This window comes from Bison bison, unplaced genomic scaffold (genome assembly GCF_000754665.1).
Source record: "Bison bison bison isolate TAMUID 2011002044 unplaced genomic scaffold, Bison_UMD1.0 scf7180017864471, whole genome shotgun sequence".
Lineage (NCBI taxonomy): Eukaryota > Metazoa > Chordata > Mammalia > Artiodactyla > Bovidae > Bison > Bison bison.
The window spans coordinates 31,707,264-31,722,279 of NW_011495032.1; the positions used below are offsets into that span (position 1 = coordinate 31,707,264).

The following is a 15,016-nucleotide window of genomic DNA, read 5'->3' on the forward strand; positions in this document are numbered from 1 at the left end:
GAAGAGTTGACTCATTGGAAAAGACTCTGATGCTGGGAGGGATTGGGGACAGGAGGAGAAGGGGATGACAGAGGATGAGATGGCTGGATGGCATCACTGACTTGATAGACGTGAGTTTGAGTGAACTCCGGGAGTTGGTGATGGACAGGGAGGCCTGGCGTGCTGCGATTCATGGGGTCGCAAAGAGTCGGACACGACTGAGCGACTGAACTGAATTGAACTGAAGTTCAGAAATATATACAACAGTGAAATATAGATTGTATACCATAGTTTCATAAAGCTCCTTACCCAGTTTAATGTAATAGATTGTTTTCAATGGAATGGGTATATGAAGTTAGAGTCCTTATCTGGATTGCCTCCTTTTCCTGTACCTCATTCCACCAGTTTGACTGCTTGGTGAAAGATCTAGCAGTGGAATGGATGTAGTAGGTTTGGCTTCTCATTCCAGATCTCCCTGGAAGAATCTAACTTGGTCAAATAATTTACTCTCTCTCTGGCCTCAGTTTTTCAATATGTAGCAAACTGTACATTGAATCCTATTGCTAAAAGTTTTTAAATAAGAGCCACAAAATAATAACAAATAACAGGTAACATTTGTTGGGTACTTTCAACTTGCCTGGAACTCTGCTTTACCTGTTTTACCTTATCTGATTCTACCAGTGCCCTAGCACTGGCTTGTTGTGTACTCTGCGTTCATTATCATCAGAAATAATGATGCCTTCACCAGCTCTCTTGATGTGAATTGTTTATTAGTCATGGTGTGTGATGAAGAATGAATCATCCTGAAAAAAATAAAAGGATGAATCATCCTTATTGGTATTTTACAATCAATCTGAAAAGAGCAGAGAAGACATGAAACAATTATTTGGATTTTCAGATATTCATGTCATCTTAATTTTTTTTCTTAATTTTTTTTTAATTTTTGTACAGAGATGAAGAGAAAATATATAGAGTTATAGTCAGTTAGTCAACAACTGTTTAAGCTTAGAACTCCTCAACACTTGGAAGTAGAGATATGGATTCTACATAAATTTCTATTTTTAGGGGCCAAAACAGAAGTTTCTGTTTTGTAGTACTGACATGGATAGTTAATAGTGTAAGGCGTAATTGTGCCTGCATGGAAAGGGGAAACAATATTCATAAGCTTAATTTTATTATATAACTGGTTGTTTTATTCTTTGTTCATCCTTGGATATCTATCAGTACAAAACTATAATTCAGTGTTTTTATTGAACTGGCACATTGCATGATGACAGGGCAGAATGTATCACAGAAAACATCCTAGAACTGTTCATGCCAAGTGCATTATGAAAATGGAGACATGTCTGTCTGGCACACAATATATTTTTCCTTTAGATTTTCCAAGCTTTCTTTGTTTCTCCCTTTGCCAATTTTTTAGAGTATTTAATGGTGCCTGGTAATAACTATAATCAGGGACTATTTCTGTGCTTTGTGATCTTTCTAATGTTGTAATCCAAAGAAAAACAGTGAGATTTGTGGTTTTATGGGAATCCCAAGAGGAAAAGTTATACTTTACTAAATGACATTTTCAGCACGCATGTCAACTATCTAGATATTAAATCATTTAGTTACTTCTTTGAGGGCTTTGCTAGTTCAAACCATCACATGTACACACCATGCCTGCTACCGCACATCCATCTCCAAATTGATCTAACAGATAAAGAAGATTATAACTAGATTTAAGATACTTCAGGCAAGTGTACTTTTGTCCTAAACCATTAATGAATGCCAAGAAGTACCTAAAATAAATATTCTAAAGGCATCTTGAAGATGTTGATAAACTGGCCAAGGACTAGTCTCTGTTTTCACAGTATGCAGTAGGTTTTTTTTTTTTAATCACAGACAATGGGTAACTTTAAACATTCTTCTGAAATATTTCTGCTTCCTTCAAGTAGGATTAGACACAACAGAGAACTGGCATGTTCCCAAGAAGCTCACTGAAAGCACTCACTGAACTCCATCCCATCGTTCATAAATATCTTGGGTTAAGGCAGTGAAAGACTCAGCTTCTGTTTGTGAGATTGAGCACCTTGAGCTATCAAGATAATTGCTTTAATGCTTTACTCCAGTTATTCTATAGGAGTATTTCTTGTATGTATTTCTGTCACTCCCCATTCTTTTCTGAGGTCCTATGCGGCAGGTTTGCCTGAAAGTACCAATCTTCAAACTTCAGTATGTCAGAGTAACTTGTTAAATCTGTTAAAATACCAATTTCCAAGCCCTAAAACCAGAAATTCTCACTTTCTGGGATGCAGATGTGCCATGTTCTCAGTCATATTTGACTCTTTGCGACCCTATGGACTGTAGCCTGCCAGGCTCCTGTGTCCATGGAATTCTCCAGGCAAGAATACTGGAGTGGGTTGCCATTTCCTTCTCCAGGGGATCTTAGTGACCCAGGGATCAAACCCACATCTCCTGTGTCTCCTGCACTGTAGGTTGATTTTGGCTGGAAACACTTCAAGTTACAATGGAATGGATGATCATCACCGAAGGCCATTTTAGCTTCATGATTTTAAAGCTTTTTTCTCTTAAAGGTATTTCTAAACCTGTGTGTTGCACAGTCACTATTATGTATGCAAAGTCTTATTTGGGTCTAGAAGTTTGTTCTGCTTGATGTTATTTTTCGTATGCTCTCAATGGAGTTAGAACTTAAATCTCTGTTCTGTCATGCCTGAAAATTAGGTTTCAGAATGAATCTTCTCTCGTTGATTGGGTTTGTGTGTGTGTACATCTGGCTGTTTGTGACACCATGAACTGTAGCCAGCCAGATGTCTCTGTCCTTGGGATTCTCAAGGCAAGAATACTGGAGTGGGTTTCCATTTCCTTCTCCAGGGGATCTTCCTGACCCAGGAATTGAACTCACGTCACCTGCAACTAGTTGAGCTACTGTTGGCCAAATACCCATAGCTGACAGAACCAATCTGGAGGTGTTAAATAATTTAACATTCAACAAATGTTTGCAGCCTACACATAGCTTAGACAATAAAGAATCTGCCTGCAATGCAGGAGACCCGGGTTCGATCCCTGGGTTGGGAAGATCCTCTGGAGAAGGAAATGGTACCCCCTCCAGTGTTCTTGCCTGGAAAAATCCCATAGACAGAGGAGCCTGGTGACTATAGTCCATGGTGTCACAAAGAGTTGGACATGGCTGAGTGACTAAAACTTTCAAAGATTCTTTTTTCATATTTATCCATCAGTGAAATGAATCAGAGAGTATAGCCATGATCAGTGGATTCAACAGCTGGTGTGAAAAAATCATGCATGTTCTTACCAAGGAGCATTAGATTGAGAAATCCAGGTCTAAGCCTTATAAGGCTTAGAAAACTGGAAGAACTGGAATTTTAACAGCTGGCATTTTGATGAAATAAGAAATATCTGTCCTTAGAGAACTTTCAAATATCAAGAGGAAATTGTTTAATAATAAGAGGTAGCAGAGATTGAAGCTCACCACTCAAGTCTATAACAATATTTCTGGTGGCACAAGATCTTCTCTTGACATTTTTTCCAATGGTATATCTTAATTGGGAAGAATACTGGGGCCCTGCATTATGTCACATAATAGCCATGATATGATAGAGTCAAGTGAAATATTTCATTCTCATACAAAATAGATATTGGAACTTCTTGGATTTCTTTTTAAAAATCCGTATTACAGATATCTATATCCTCATTCATGTTGTATTGGAACTTCTTGGATTTCTTTTTAAAAATCCGTGTTACAGATATCTATATCCTCATTCATGTTGTCATTTGTGCTTAGCCCTAACAGCTAAGATCTCATTGCAACATATTATGAATTATAACTCAATGCCTTGGACTTAGTACTGTTTTTAAAAACTTGGGAATTTCCTTGCTCATGTTATCAAGCTAGGCTTTTGGGAAGAGGAGAAGGTGGAGAGTTCTGGTAGCTTCTCAGCTTGCTTTATCCATCCAGAAGATTGTGCAGCAGATGTCTAGCTGTTCAGTGCTTAGGAGCAGGAGGTTATGTGATCTTTTGCAATATGGAGAGAGGAGAGTTTTTCCCTTTACACAGTAGGAATGGGATGTTACAATTCCTGCTACCTCACAAATTTTCTTTTATAGACTTGGAGAGGATTTGCCTTTCTCTCAGTTTTCTTATCACCTTTAATTCCACAAGCATTGTTTTCAGAGATTCAGGTAAAAGTAATACTATACATCAGGAAGAAGAAATTAAAGGAAGTTGTGATAACTTTTAACTATGTTCTAACACCATTCTGAAGAGTAGAGATTATCTGTGACCCCAAAACACTGATTGGGTGTTTAAGTGAAATTTATCATGAATGGGTGGTATTTTAATAATATCATGTTGTTATTTTAAGGGAGTAGGTCTAAATAATGTCTCCTCTGATTCCAGATGCTTTTCATTAAAACTGAAATATATCTTTCCAAATCATATTTTCTGTCAAAAAAGTTTTGCCAGAGCAATGCCAGTTCTAGCTTGAAATCTCCTCAAATGCTTGTCACTTAATAGATAGTTAGGCTCTGTATGTTTCAAAAGCCCAACAAATTAGAAAGTGAAATATGACTAATTACCTATGTTTGAAGGAGTATTATCTGAATAGTATCATCAGGAATCCAGATGATGCATTTTAGATAATAAATTCACTTTATTTGTACATCTAATAGCAATTGAAGTCAGTGTAGCCAGCCTTGCCTTTCTTCCAACGTTAGTTTTTATCGACTAACTATAAAGAAAGAATTAAAAACTTGAAAGTATTAAAGACTAAGGAATTCACTTTTGCATACCTGTTCTCTTGAAAACAAATTATCATAATGTTTTAAATGGATGATTATCAAGTAACACACTGCTCATTTCAGTGTTGGATTTTTAGGTTCAAGATGAAGATTTTTAGCCACTGAGAAATCTTTTCCACCTCTCTCTGGGGGAAAACTTGTGACATTTTGCTGGAAGTTGTGGGTGCTCATATTATTTTATGTCCTTTGAATGTCTGTGGCAAGAACTCCAAGAGGTAAACATGGACTGAAATGCAAATCTAAGTATTTTCCAAATCCTTTTAGAGATGTTAATAAACGTAGCATCAAATGAAGGTTCTGTAGCCAATTACTTGGGATGCTTCGCACACCAGTGCCCTCCCCTGAGATTGCCGTGTGCAGTAAAAGAGCAAAAGCTGTCAGGAAACTTGTATTATACATGCCCATGTAACTCAGCATTGCCCAAGCTTATTTGAACACTTTACTGCTAGTGGTCTTTCTCCCAAAAATGTAATCGAAGACTAATCATGAAAAAATGTCAGACAGATTTCAACAGAGAGACATCTATAATATACCTGGCCAGTATTTTTTAAGGTCATCCACAACAAAGAAAGTCTGAGAACCTCTCACAGCCTGAAGGAACCTGAAGAGACATGGAACTAAATGTAATGTAGAATCTTAGATGAGATTCTAGAACCAAAGAAAAGATTAGGTAAAAACTAAGGGAATCTAAACTATGAACTTTAGTTAATAATAATGCATCAGTACTGTTTCATTAATTATAGCAAATGAATCACACTAATATGTTAATGACAGGAGAATTTGAGTGCAGAAGATACATAGGAACTCTATATTATCTGTTCAAATGTTTCTGTAAATATGAAATTGCCCTAAAAATAGAAAACCTGTTAATCTTTTTAAAAGCAATATTAACAAGTCATGTACTTCTTTGTGGGAAAGTTTTTCTATTTATAAGTGTTCACTCTGCACAAAAACAATAGTTTGGCCCATTTAAGAATGTGGGGATCTTATTTAAGCTGTTCTGGTACAGAAAAAGTAAAGAAATCAAGGCACGTAAAGGTAAGGATGCTAAGCCAACAGTCTCACTAGCAATAAAATATTGTGATCAAGGTCACAGTTTGAATGTAGATCATTTTTTCAGCCCATTAGACATACGGAGATGCCGGAACAACTCAGAAGAAACACAGTCCTCAGACTCCCAATTTAGGTCCTTTCTTATTTGACTAGAATACAGCGGCGGAGTGGGATCTAGAACATTGCAGAACCATCTTTATAAAGGATTCTGTTTTCAGATGTACACATGGAGTGGTTAGTTCTTAGGACACACTCCTCCCATTAGGCTCTCCTGTCCCAAACATTGGCTATGCCTGTCTTGGAACGTTCAACCATTTCTCTGTGATACATGGGCAGAAATTTGTAAGTCACTCTTATTATTGGACTTACCAGGTTTTCAGGCTCCTCTTCGTATGCCAACAATTCCAGAAAAACTACTGAAAGTATTTCATATGTAATGAGTGGTGGTATGATGACTGTTAGTATTATTATAATAACAATGGCAAAGGTAGAAACTACTATTTATTGAGCTTGTTGGGGGCTGTGCTGAGTCCTTACTTTGTTTAAATTTGCAACAAAGCAATAAACTAGGCATCGTTGTTCTCATTTTACAGATAAAGATACTCTTGCATGCACGCAGTTCTTTATACATTGTCAGTGATGTGGGGATGCACTTTGATTTATTCAGAAGCCCTTCAGTCAATGTTGTAAAAGCTAAATTGCTTAAATCCTGTTTAAATACTCATAGGGAAGAATAAGTATAAACCCTTATGGGAAGCAATTGTGGGGGTGTGGGGAGGGGCTTTGGCGTTGTCAAATTAGTTCAAATGAGTTAACTCGTGTAGTTCTTGGTATGAACAGAAAATGAGAATAGGGACCTTAGAGTAGCATTGAAATTCAGTAAAATAATAATAACAAGATTCTTGCTAGAAATCTGATAGAAAGCTTACTTTCGTGACAACTTTGTTTATTTGTGATGTCTCTAAACAGAACGTGGTAGCTAGAATTGGATTTGTTTTCATAGACTTTTTGTTTGTTTATTTGGAGGGTTTGGGTTGAGCTACTATTTTGGGGAAAAAAAAAAAAAGGAAAATGTTCTTAGCTTCCATCAGAGATTCTGATTGTCTATGTCATCATCAGGGTGGGGACAATAGACCATCAGTGAAGCCACATTGCTGGCAACAGCATTTCAAAACAGTGATGTATCACTTCTTGTCAACTAGATCTGTAAATTTAGTGGCTTCAGTATATAAGTGAAGGCTGTGCTGTACCTACTGTTTCCTTATTAACACATGCAGAATACCTACTCCATGACTTATTCAAACTTTACTATAATTTATGGCCACCTAATGAATATTAATGACTTAACTGAATTGACTTAATTGTGACATAATACTGTAAGTTGTGACATAGGCCTAATATTATATTTATTCTCTATGTAAGATTTATACCAAGAGAAAATGCCATTCCCTTTTTAATCTATAGATAGAGCTTAGAAAAGTTTGCTGAAAAATTAAGTCAAAACTCTCTTTCTCTTAATATTCAGTATCCAGAAAGATATATCTTCCTCTGGTTTGAATTAAACATCTTTTAAATTGAAAAGACTAATATACTGACCATTGTCTTTTCTAGATTTCACAGAGAGTTGTGGTTTTAAAGAGTATTTGGGATAATCTTCCATAATCCAGCATGTCCCCTGAGCCATTCTTTTCCCTACTGTTTTCTATCCAGTTTTCTCATATTACAGATTTTCCCTATTTTCCTTGTTGAGTCAGTGTCATATGTCAATGAAAGTTAGCTCAGATATGTCCTTAAATGCCAAACACTAGTTTTAAAAAATAGAGTATATGAAACTAATGGTGATCTTATATGAAAAAAAAAAATAGATATTCCGGAAAAGATCTGTTAAAAACTAAGGTGTTAACAGTAGCTACCTCTTGATATTAAAAGTGGGTTATTGAATGTGTTTTGTTGACCATCAGTTGCTGGTGAGTTTGCTGTCAATTTTCCCTATTTTAGTACTTCAGATAATCTTTCTCCAAGGTCATGGCTGCCATTTTTCTTCTTCCAATCACAGGAAACATCCCAGGACATTGAAGAATGGCAGATGATCGGAAAGATGAAGCAAAGGCGCCTCACTGGACCTCAGCTCAACTTACAGAGGCATCCGCCCAACCACACCCACCGGAGATCAAGGATCAAGGTGGGGCAGGGGAAGGACTTGTCAGAAGCGCCAATGGATTCCCCTACAGAGAGGATGAAGAGGGCGCCTTTGGAGAACATGGGTCCCAGGGCACCTACTCAAATACCAAAGAGAACGGAATCAACGGAGAACTGACCTCAACTGACAGAGAAACAGCAGGTAACTAAGGGCTCTTCTGTCACCAGTGCTTGCTTTGTGCTTTGAAGTCTGTTTACGCTTCAAGTGAATTAGTTTACAGCACTGATCTTTCTCTAGTGCTAGGACTGAGATGCTAGTCAGTCAAGGGAAATAGACACCGAAAGGAGAGAAAAATCATAGGAACTAGCCTGACATTCCCCCAGATCAGTTATATTCTCAATCTTATCTCCTTTTTAATTTTTAATTTATTTATTTTTGGCTGTGCCCAGCAGCTTGCAGGATCTTAGTTCTCCTACTGGGGATCAAACCCATGGCCCTCACAGTGAAAGCTCAGAGTCCTAACCTCTGGACCACCATGGAGTTTCCATTTACCACCTTAATTTTAGTAGACAAACGGCTTGGTGTGTGTGTGTTGCTAATAACTGTCAGCATTTTAAATCACTGAAAAAAAAAAAACTTCACTAACTGGGATTCTCTTGAATGATATTGGACTTAAATCTGATTAATTGATAAGAAGCACATTTACTTTTTAGGGCAGGAAGAAATGTAGTCTGTCTCCCAGCCTTAAAAAGGAAAAAAGAAAGGAAACCAGCACATGCATACACGGGAACTATTTAATACTTCTTTGGATAGCTTTTTAGAACTAATATACAGATGCTTAAAGGATAACAGAATATAATTTAATCTTAAAGTATGATTTCTACCACAGGTTTGTTGACGATATTGTCATTAATGGCTTAGAGAACCATTCAGTTCAGTTCAGTCTCTCAGTCACGCCCGACACTTTGCTATCCCACAGACTGCAGCACATTAGTCTGCTCTATAGTTCTTTCTCTGTAATTCAGAATTTAATGTATTTGAAGGCAGTAATTTGTTGTCCAAATGCTACTCCATGCTACTCCAAAAACAGTAAGTAAACTGCTAGTAAGAACGGCTCTGTCTGCTTCAAGATCATCCCTTACTTATTCAAGGGTCAGTTTTCTACAGTCAATTGGTTAGCCACACATCCACTGTACACTCAGTTCAAAAAATATATTTAAATTTTAATGGGAAAGTATGAAAGGCATTTCAAATAACTGAAATTACATACATACATACATACAGTGTGATTCTTTTCATTTAACAAACTACTGTTGAACATTTTCTACGTATAAGCTGTGCCAGGACGAGTGCAAAGAATGGGCTCTGAACTTCCCAGAGCAGTTGATCTAGTAGCACACATGAGACCTGTGTGTACAGTTAATTCAAATACAGAACACAGAACATTAAGTGCCACATGAGCAGTATAGAAAGGCAAAGTTGAAGAGGGGTCGTTTCCAAACCAAGTTTCCAAATCATGTACAGAAGCATCTTGAGGTTCCACAGCAGATGCACAAAAGTGTGGCAGAGTGTTTTTAAATACCCAGATGAAATTCTGTGATATTCAATAGCTGTCAAATACTGCATGAACTATTAATTTAAGATAGTTTGGTTTCAACATTAGGTCGTACCACATTCTTCTTCATGATGTCCTGTCTTTTTGAAGCTGGGATTTTGGGGTCTTTTCGAAGTTGCTGTGATAAAAAAGCAAATACCCTGTAGAAATGTATGTGGAACAGAAAAAAGAGAGTGGCAGTGTCCAAGCTAACTCAAGGATTTGAAAAGCTGTGCAGCGCCCTATAGACACCCATGTCCCATTAGTAAGAAATTGTGGATAAGAATGAAATAAAAATACTGTTTTTACTTTTCATGGTTATAGGGAAGATGAGGTAGAGTATATAAAGTAAATGATTCAAGAAATACTGTCTATTAAGTACCATTGTTATTGGGATTATCAGAGGTGGTAGTGGTATTCATATAGACAACAGGACACCCTCGATCAGGAACTATTTTTCTACAGTCAAGTGTAATACAATTTGAAGAGGGTGTGACTTGGGTATCAGGAGCACTAACTGGGAAAATTTTGAAGCAATTGAGGCATGAGGAGTTGAGAACATGTTAGAAAAAAATGATTGTGGGAATAAAAGAGATAATGTGAGAAACCAAGATTTTTCTCATCATTGTCCCCTACAGCACTTGACATTATACCTCAAGGACTCAACAAATGTGTGTTGAGTGAGTAGTTGAGTGAATGATACAAAAAGAAGAAAGTTCTTTTCAAATTTATGGGGGAAGCTATTGAAAAGCCTTAACTTTGTCTCTTGAACTCTCACCAGTTGACTCTCACTGACTATTATGGAGGCTTATTATATACCCAAGAAAAAAATCACTTGTAGTGTGCTTGGTCAAGCAGGAGAGAACCAAAATCACTCACTATTTCATTTTTTTCAGTAGTCTTAATTAAGTATTTGAGAGCATCAGAAAAAAATCTATTTGTCAGGTCAGTGTGGCCTTGCCAGCTTCTTTGAGAAAATAACATAAATTAAAAAGAAACTAACAGATGGTTCTTTAAATTGTGCGTTCAAGACCATCCAGAGTTAATTTTGAATTCAGCTTAGCATATATCAAATGAATATTACATTACCTTTGGGAGACTGATTATGTAAATTTTATATGTATATTCATAGTGACAAAGGTTGTAAACAGTGATGTTTTCCATCCAAACGATGATGTAATTTTAAACCAGCCTCCCTCCAGAAAGAAGAGACTGAGTATTGAATCCATCAATCATCCATGTATGGAAAGCAGCAGGAGAGGAAAAATGTAAATTGTTATCTTCTCACGACTGAGCGACTTCACTTTCACTTTTCACTTTCATGCATTGGAGAAGGAAATGGCAACCCACTCCAGTGTTCTTGCCTGGAGAATCCCAGGGACGGGGGAGCCTGGTGGGCTGCCGTCTCTGGGGTCGCACAGAGTCGGACACGACTGAAGCGACTTAGCAGCAGCAGCATACCTATAGAGGATTTTTCAGTGATAAGTGAATGTGTAATTAAATTTCTCTCCAAACTTTAGCTTAATAAAATAATAAATAAATTGTATTATTGATGGCTTATATATAATTATTCCACAAATTGCAAACAAAAATCATCCCCAGTAAAAAAGGAATATTCTTAAATCTTAGATATGATCTTTAAAAATGCTATCCTTTGATAATGGAGACCATTGATTGAGCAGGCATTATATTTTGAGGTGATTATTTGATATCTCATCATTTCGTGTAATCTATCAGTATATTGCAATTTCTCCTATATGGATGTTTTTCAGGATTTTGTGAACATGAAACATTTCCCATGACATCCTCAGCTATCTGTTACAATGTCCAGACCATGGCTGATCGAAGCCAAAGATCTTTCTTCTACTTTCCTTTTCTTCTACTTTCATTCTTAGAAATAAATCTTTTACCCAACATTGTTTATTCATCTCTATAAACAAGATCACATAATAAATGAATTGCAATCATCAACTCTCCCTCCTCTTTCCTTCATCAGAGGACACTTATTTTAACCAAAGGTCTGCCTCATTCTCTCTCATCCACCACTTTCAGTGTTCACCTTCATGTCTGGACCATAATAACTTCTTAATTTTTGAAGGTGCAAGGCCATGTTAGCTTACCTTTGATCTTATGCACTAAGGTGGTGGGGGAGGAAGCAGCGAGGAGGGGTTGTACAGAAAATACTGGAAGGACATAACACTTTATATTTAATTTACAACTTAGATTTTTGTCTCTTTCCTTACAATTTAAAGCTAATCCATAGAAAGGTAGGTAGAATTATATACTCACCTAGTATCACATAACTTTATACTTTAAGAATTCTTCTTACATTTACTTATTAAAGTGTCCTTTTTAGAAGCCATGCCACTGGAGCCTAAAACAACAGAAGAGAAACCATAGAAAATCCATGAAAAATTGGGCCACTTAGGAAAGTTATTGTTATTGATAAGTGAATACAACATAATACTGAAACAAGTCATTTTAAAATCATTTTCCACCATGGTTAATAAGAATAAAGGCTTGTAATAAACCCTTCTTCTCTTTTCCACCTTATCTTTATTGAGGAAAGCAAACAGAATGCATTTCAGTCCCCATAGAGTTTCAACTCTGAGTGATAATTAGGAGCCTCATATTTAGGCTTCTTATTTGTAGGTGGCGCTCAAATGCATGTTACAATTTATATCAAGATAACATCTGGGCTTCCCAGGTGGCGCAGTGGTGAAGGAATCCACCTGCCAATGCAGGAGATGCAAGAGACACAGGTTCAATCCCTGGGTCAGGAAGATCCCCTAGTGTAGGAAATGGCAACCCACTCCAGTATTCTTGCCTGGGAAATTCTATGAATAGAGGACCCTGGTGGGCTACAGTCCATGGAGTTGCAAGGAGTCAGAAAGAACTGAGTGACTGAATACGCAATACACAAGACAACATCAAGATAACTAGATGTTATCTTGTAAGATGACCTCTCATATTTCTCCTATTTATGGGTTTAGTGACCCATCCAGGATACTTGGCTAAAGCCAGCACACAGGTCTTCTGCTTTATGGGGCCGTGCTCCTTCCACTGCCCCATGCAGCTAGATGCCCAGCAGCAACAATAACCAGTCATAGCCAAAGACAGTTCTTCCATTGCAGAACGGTCATATCCATGTGCCTTTCAGCATGATGGCAAATTTATTCCCAGTTTTCAGCTTGAATGGAGAAAGAAAGGAGGCAATTCTGAGATGTTTACAGATGCCAAAACTTTGAAGTATTTAAAATGACACTTTTTAAGTGATTTTGACTATTCTGAGGTACAATGCTTTGAACACTGGTTAAAAAAAAAAAAAAAAACAGCAGTCACAGTGTAAAGTGCCTTTGTGATTATCACAAGTCACCACCAGGTCTCTTTTTGAGTAAATTTGAAGATTAAAGGTCAGTCCTTCAGTAAACTACCCCTTGATTTCCCAAGGGTTGCAGTGTTTCTCCAGCATTTCTGGGGCATTTCTCCAGATCTGCTCCCACCAAAGCACTGAGATCTGTAAGGCCCTTCAGGGTTATCACAGTCACTTTTTCCAGAGCTTTCCAATGGAGATGCACCTTCTAAAGCTCAGTGCGCCCTTTCACATCCTCCTGATTCAAGCAGACCAGTCGTGAACATACTTAGATATCTAAGTTTTTTGTTGCTGAAATTATACATTTCAGATTGAAATGCATAGTGGAGAAAAAGGTTATCATCAGTCACAAGCAAAAATCTGAATATACCTCTACACTTCTCTCTCTCCCTTTCTAATCTTAGAAAATTTGAATCTGCATTTTCTCACCCCATAGTCCCCTCCCTCCATTCCCACATTTTAGATTTAATGGTAGGAATCACCATCCCATTTAAACTATGGTATATTATACATAATATATATTAATGCACACAGAGCAAAATAGTGCAGAACCATTTCTCATGTGAAGTGACTGAAGCCGGCCCCACCACCCCCCAAGGCAAATAAATAGGCTGGCCTAACAATACAAAAGGTTGCAGATTTTCCTTTCCTTGTTGCCATGCCAACCACTCATTGCTCTGGCTGCCATTTCCCCAAGCTCCGCAGAGGAGTGTGCAGAGCAGTTATTTAGCATTCAGGGTGGATCTGCAGAAAAGCACACGGCCTCACCGCAAAGTGTCTGCACCTGGCGGCGCCGATGGACAAGGACAGAATATGGGGATCTTTGCAATGTTTTCCTTCGAAAGGTTGGGCATCTGGGTCTAGAAAAAGTGAGAAAGACAAGAATTGCTAGAAAAGGCATGAGGTTTGTATTTGTCACGTTTGCTTTGTCCTGTGTGCTCTCTGTACCCTTTGAAGCAGGTTTGGAGTATTAGCTTCAATCATATGTGACTTGCCTTGTTGGTAAATAGAAGGGGATCTGAACCTAATTGGGGGCTGTCTTACCTGGACTTTATAATGAAGAACAGCCTCTCAACCTTGGTAAGGTTGCTTGCTTATAGCAGATATTGCTAAATACAGCTTAAAATGTTTTACAAATTAGAAGAAAAGATAGGTACCAGATACAATTGTTTATTTAAATGTGCAATTGTAGGTAGTTCTTTCTATAAAAAAATTACCTTGTATCTTTCTTTGCTCTTCAGCCAGAATCTTAGAGTGGAATGTGATTGTTTGAAGCCAGTAATTATGAATCCAAATTTAAGGAAAACTTGGTTTCTCTTGACTCCTTTTAATTAAACCCAGTGACTCAACAAATAAAACCCATGATTTTATTCCTTGGAATTTTAATTGCCTACAAACACTTCAAGTTGTGAAGAGTAAGGCTTGATCTAACATAATATTTTAAAATTAAGATTAACTTGCATATGCATTTACTCCCATGTATGTTCCTCCAGAAAATTCCTCCCATGCACTTGTGGAAATCATTCTCGTTTCTTTATTGTCTTATTTTGGGTTAAAATCAGAACTACATCATAGACACTAATATATATATATATATATATATATATACACACACACACACACACACACACACACATATATCTATATAATTCTTTTTGGTCCACTGACACTTTGAAAAATTGTTTTGAATTTGAATCTTAATGCAACAGATTTGAGCTAAGGAGAGTTCAGAACTACTTGTAAAAATTACTCTCTCTTGTTTCTAGCGGTAAATATAATTTAATAGCATTGTATTTTTCACTTGAGCCTTTCTCATAATCCTATATTTTTTTCAAGACCTTATCAAATTTTTTCCTAATATGCTACCACATTGTATCATCATATTTTTCTTTCAGTGTATCCCAATTATTTGAGGTTTTTTAAAATATCCATTTAGAGAAGATTTCTAAACAGTTCATAAAATCTTTTTTGTTTGTAGTGAATAGATGACAATAATCAGTCATGGAAGCCAGTCTTCCTGATTTTTTTTTTTGGACCCTCTAAGCCTATGTTTCGGTGA

General features: G+C 37.1%; 1 protein-coding gene across 4 annotated transcripts in view; it reads left to right on the forward strand.

The window, feature by feature from the left end:
* The window catches only part of MAP2 (microtubule-associated protein 2), a 297,885-nt gene that overhangs the window by 213,924 nt on the left and 68,945 nt on the right, over positions 1-15,016 (forward strand). For all 4 annotated transcript variants that reach the window (XM_010861091.1, XM_010861093.1, XM_010861094.1 and 1 more), the window contains exon 5: positions 7,907-8,191. In XM_010861091.1, the coding sequence (XP_010859393.1) occupies positions 7,930-8,191 (262 nt within the window). In that variant the 5' untranslated portion in view covers positions 7,907-7,929. The remainder of the gene's footprint in view (positions 1-7,906; positions 8,192-15,016) is intronic.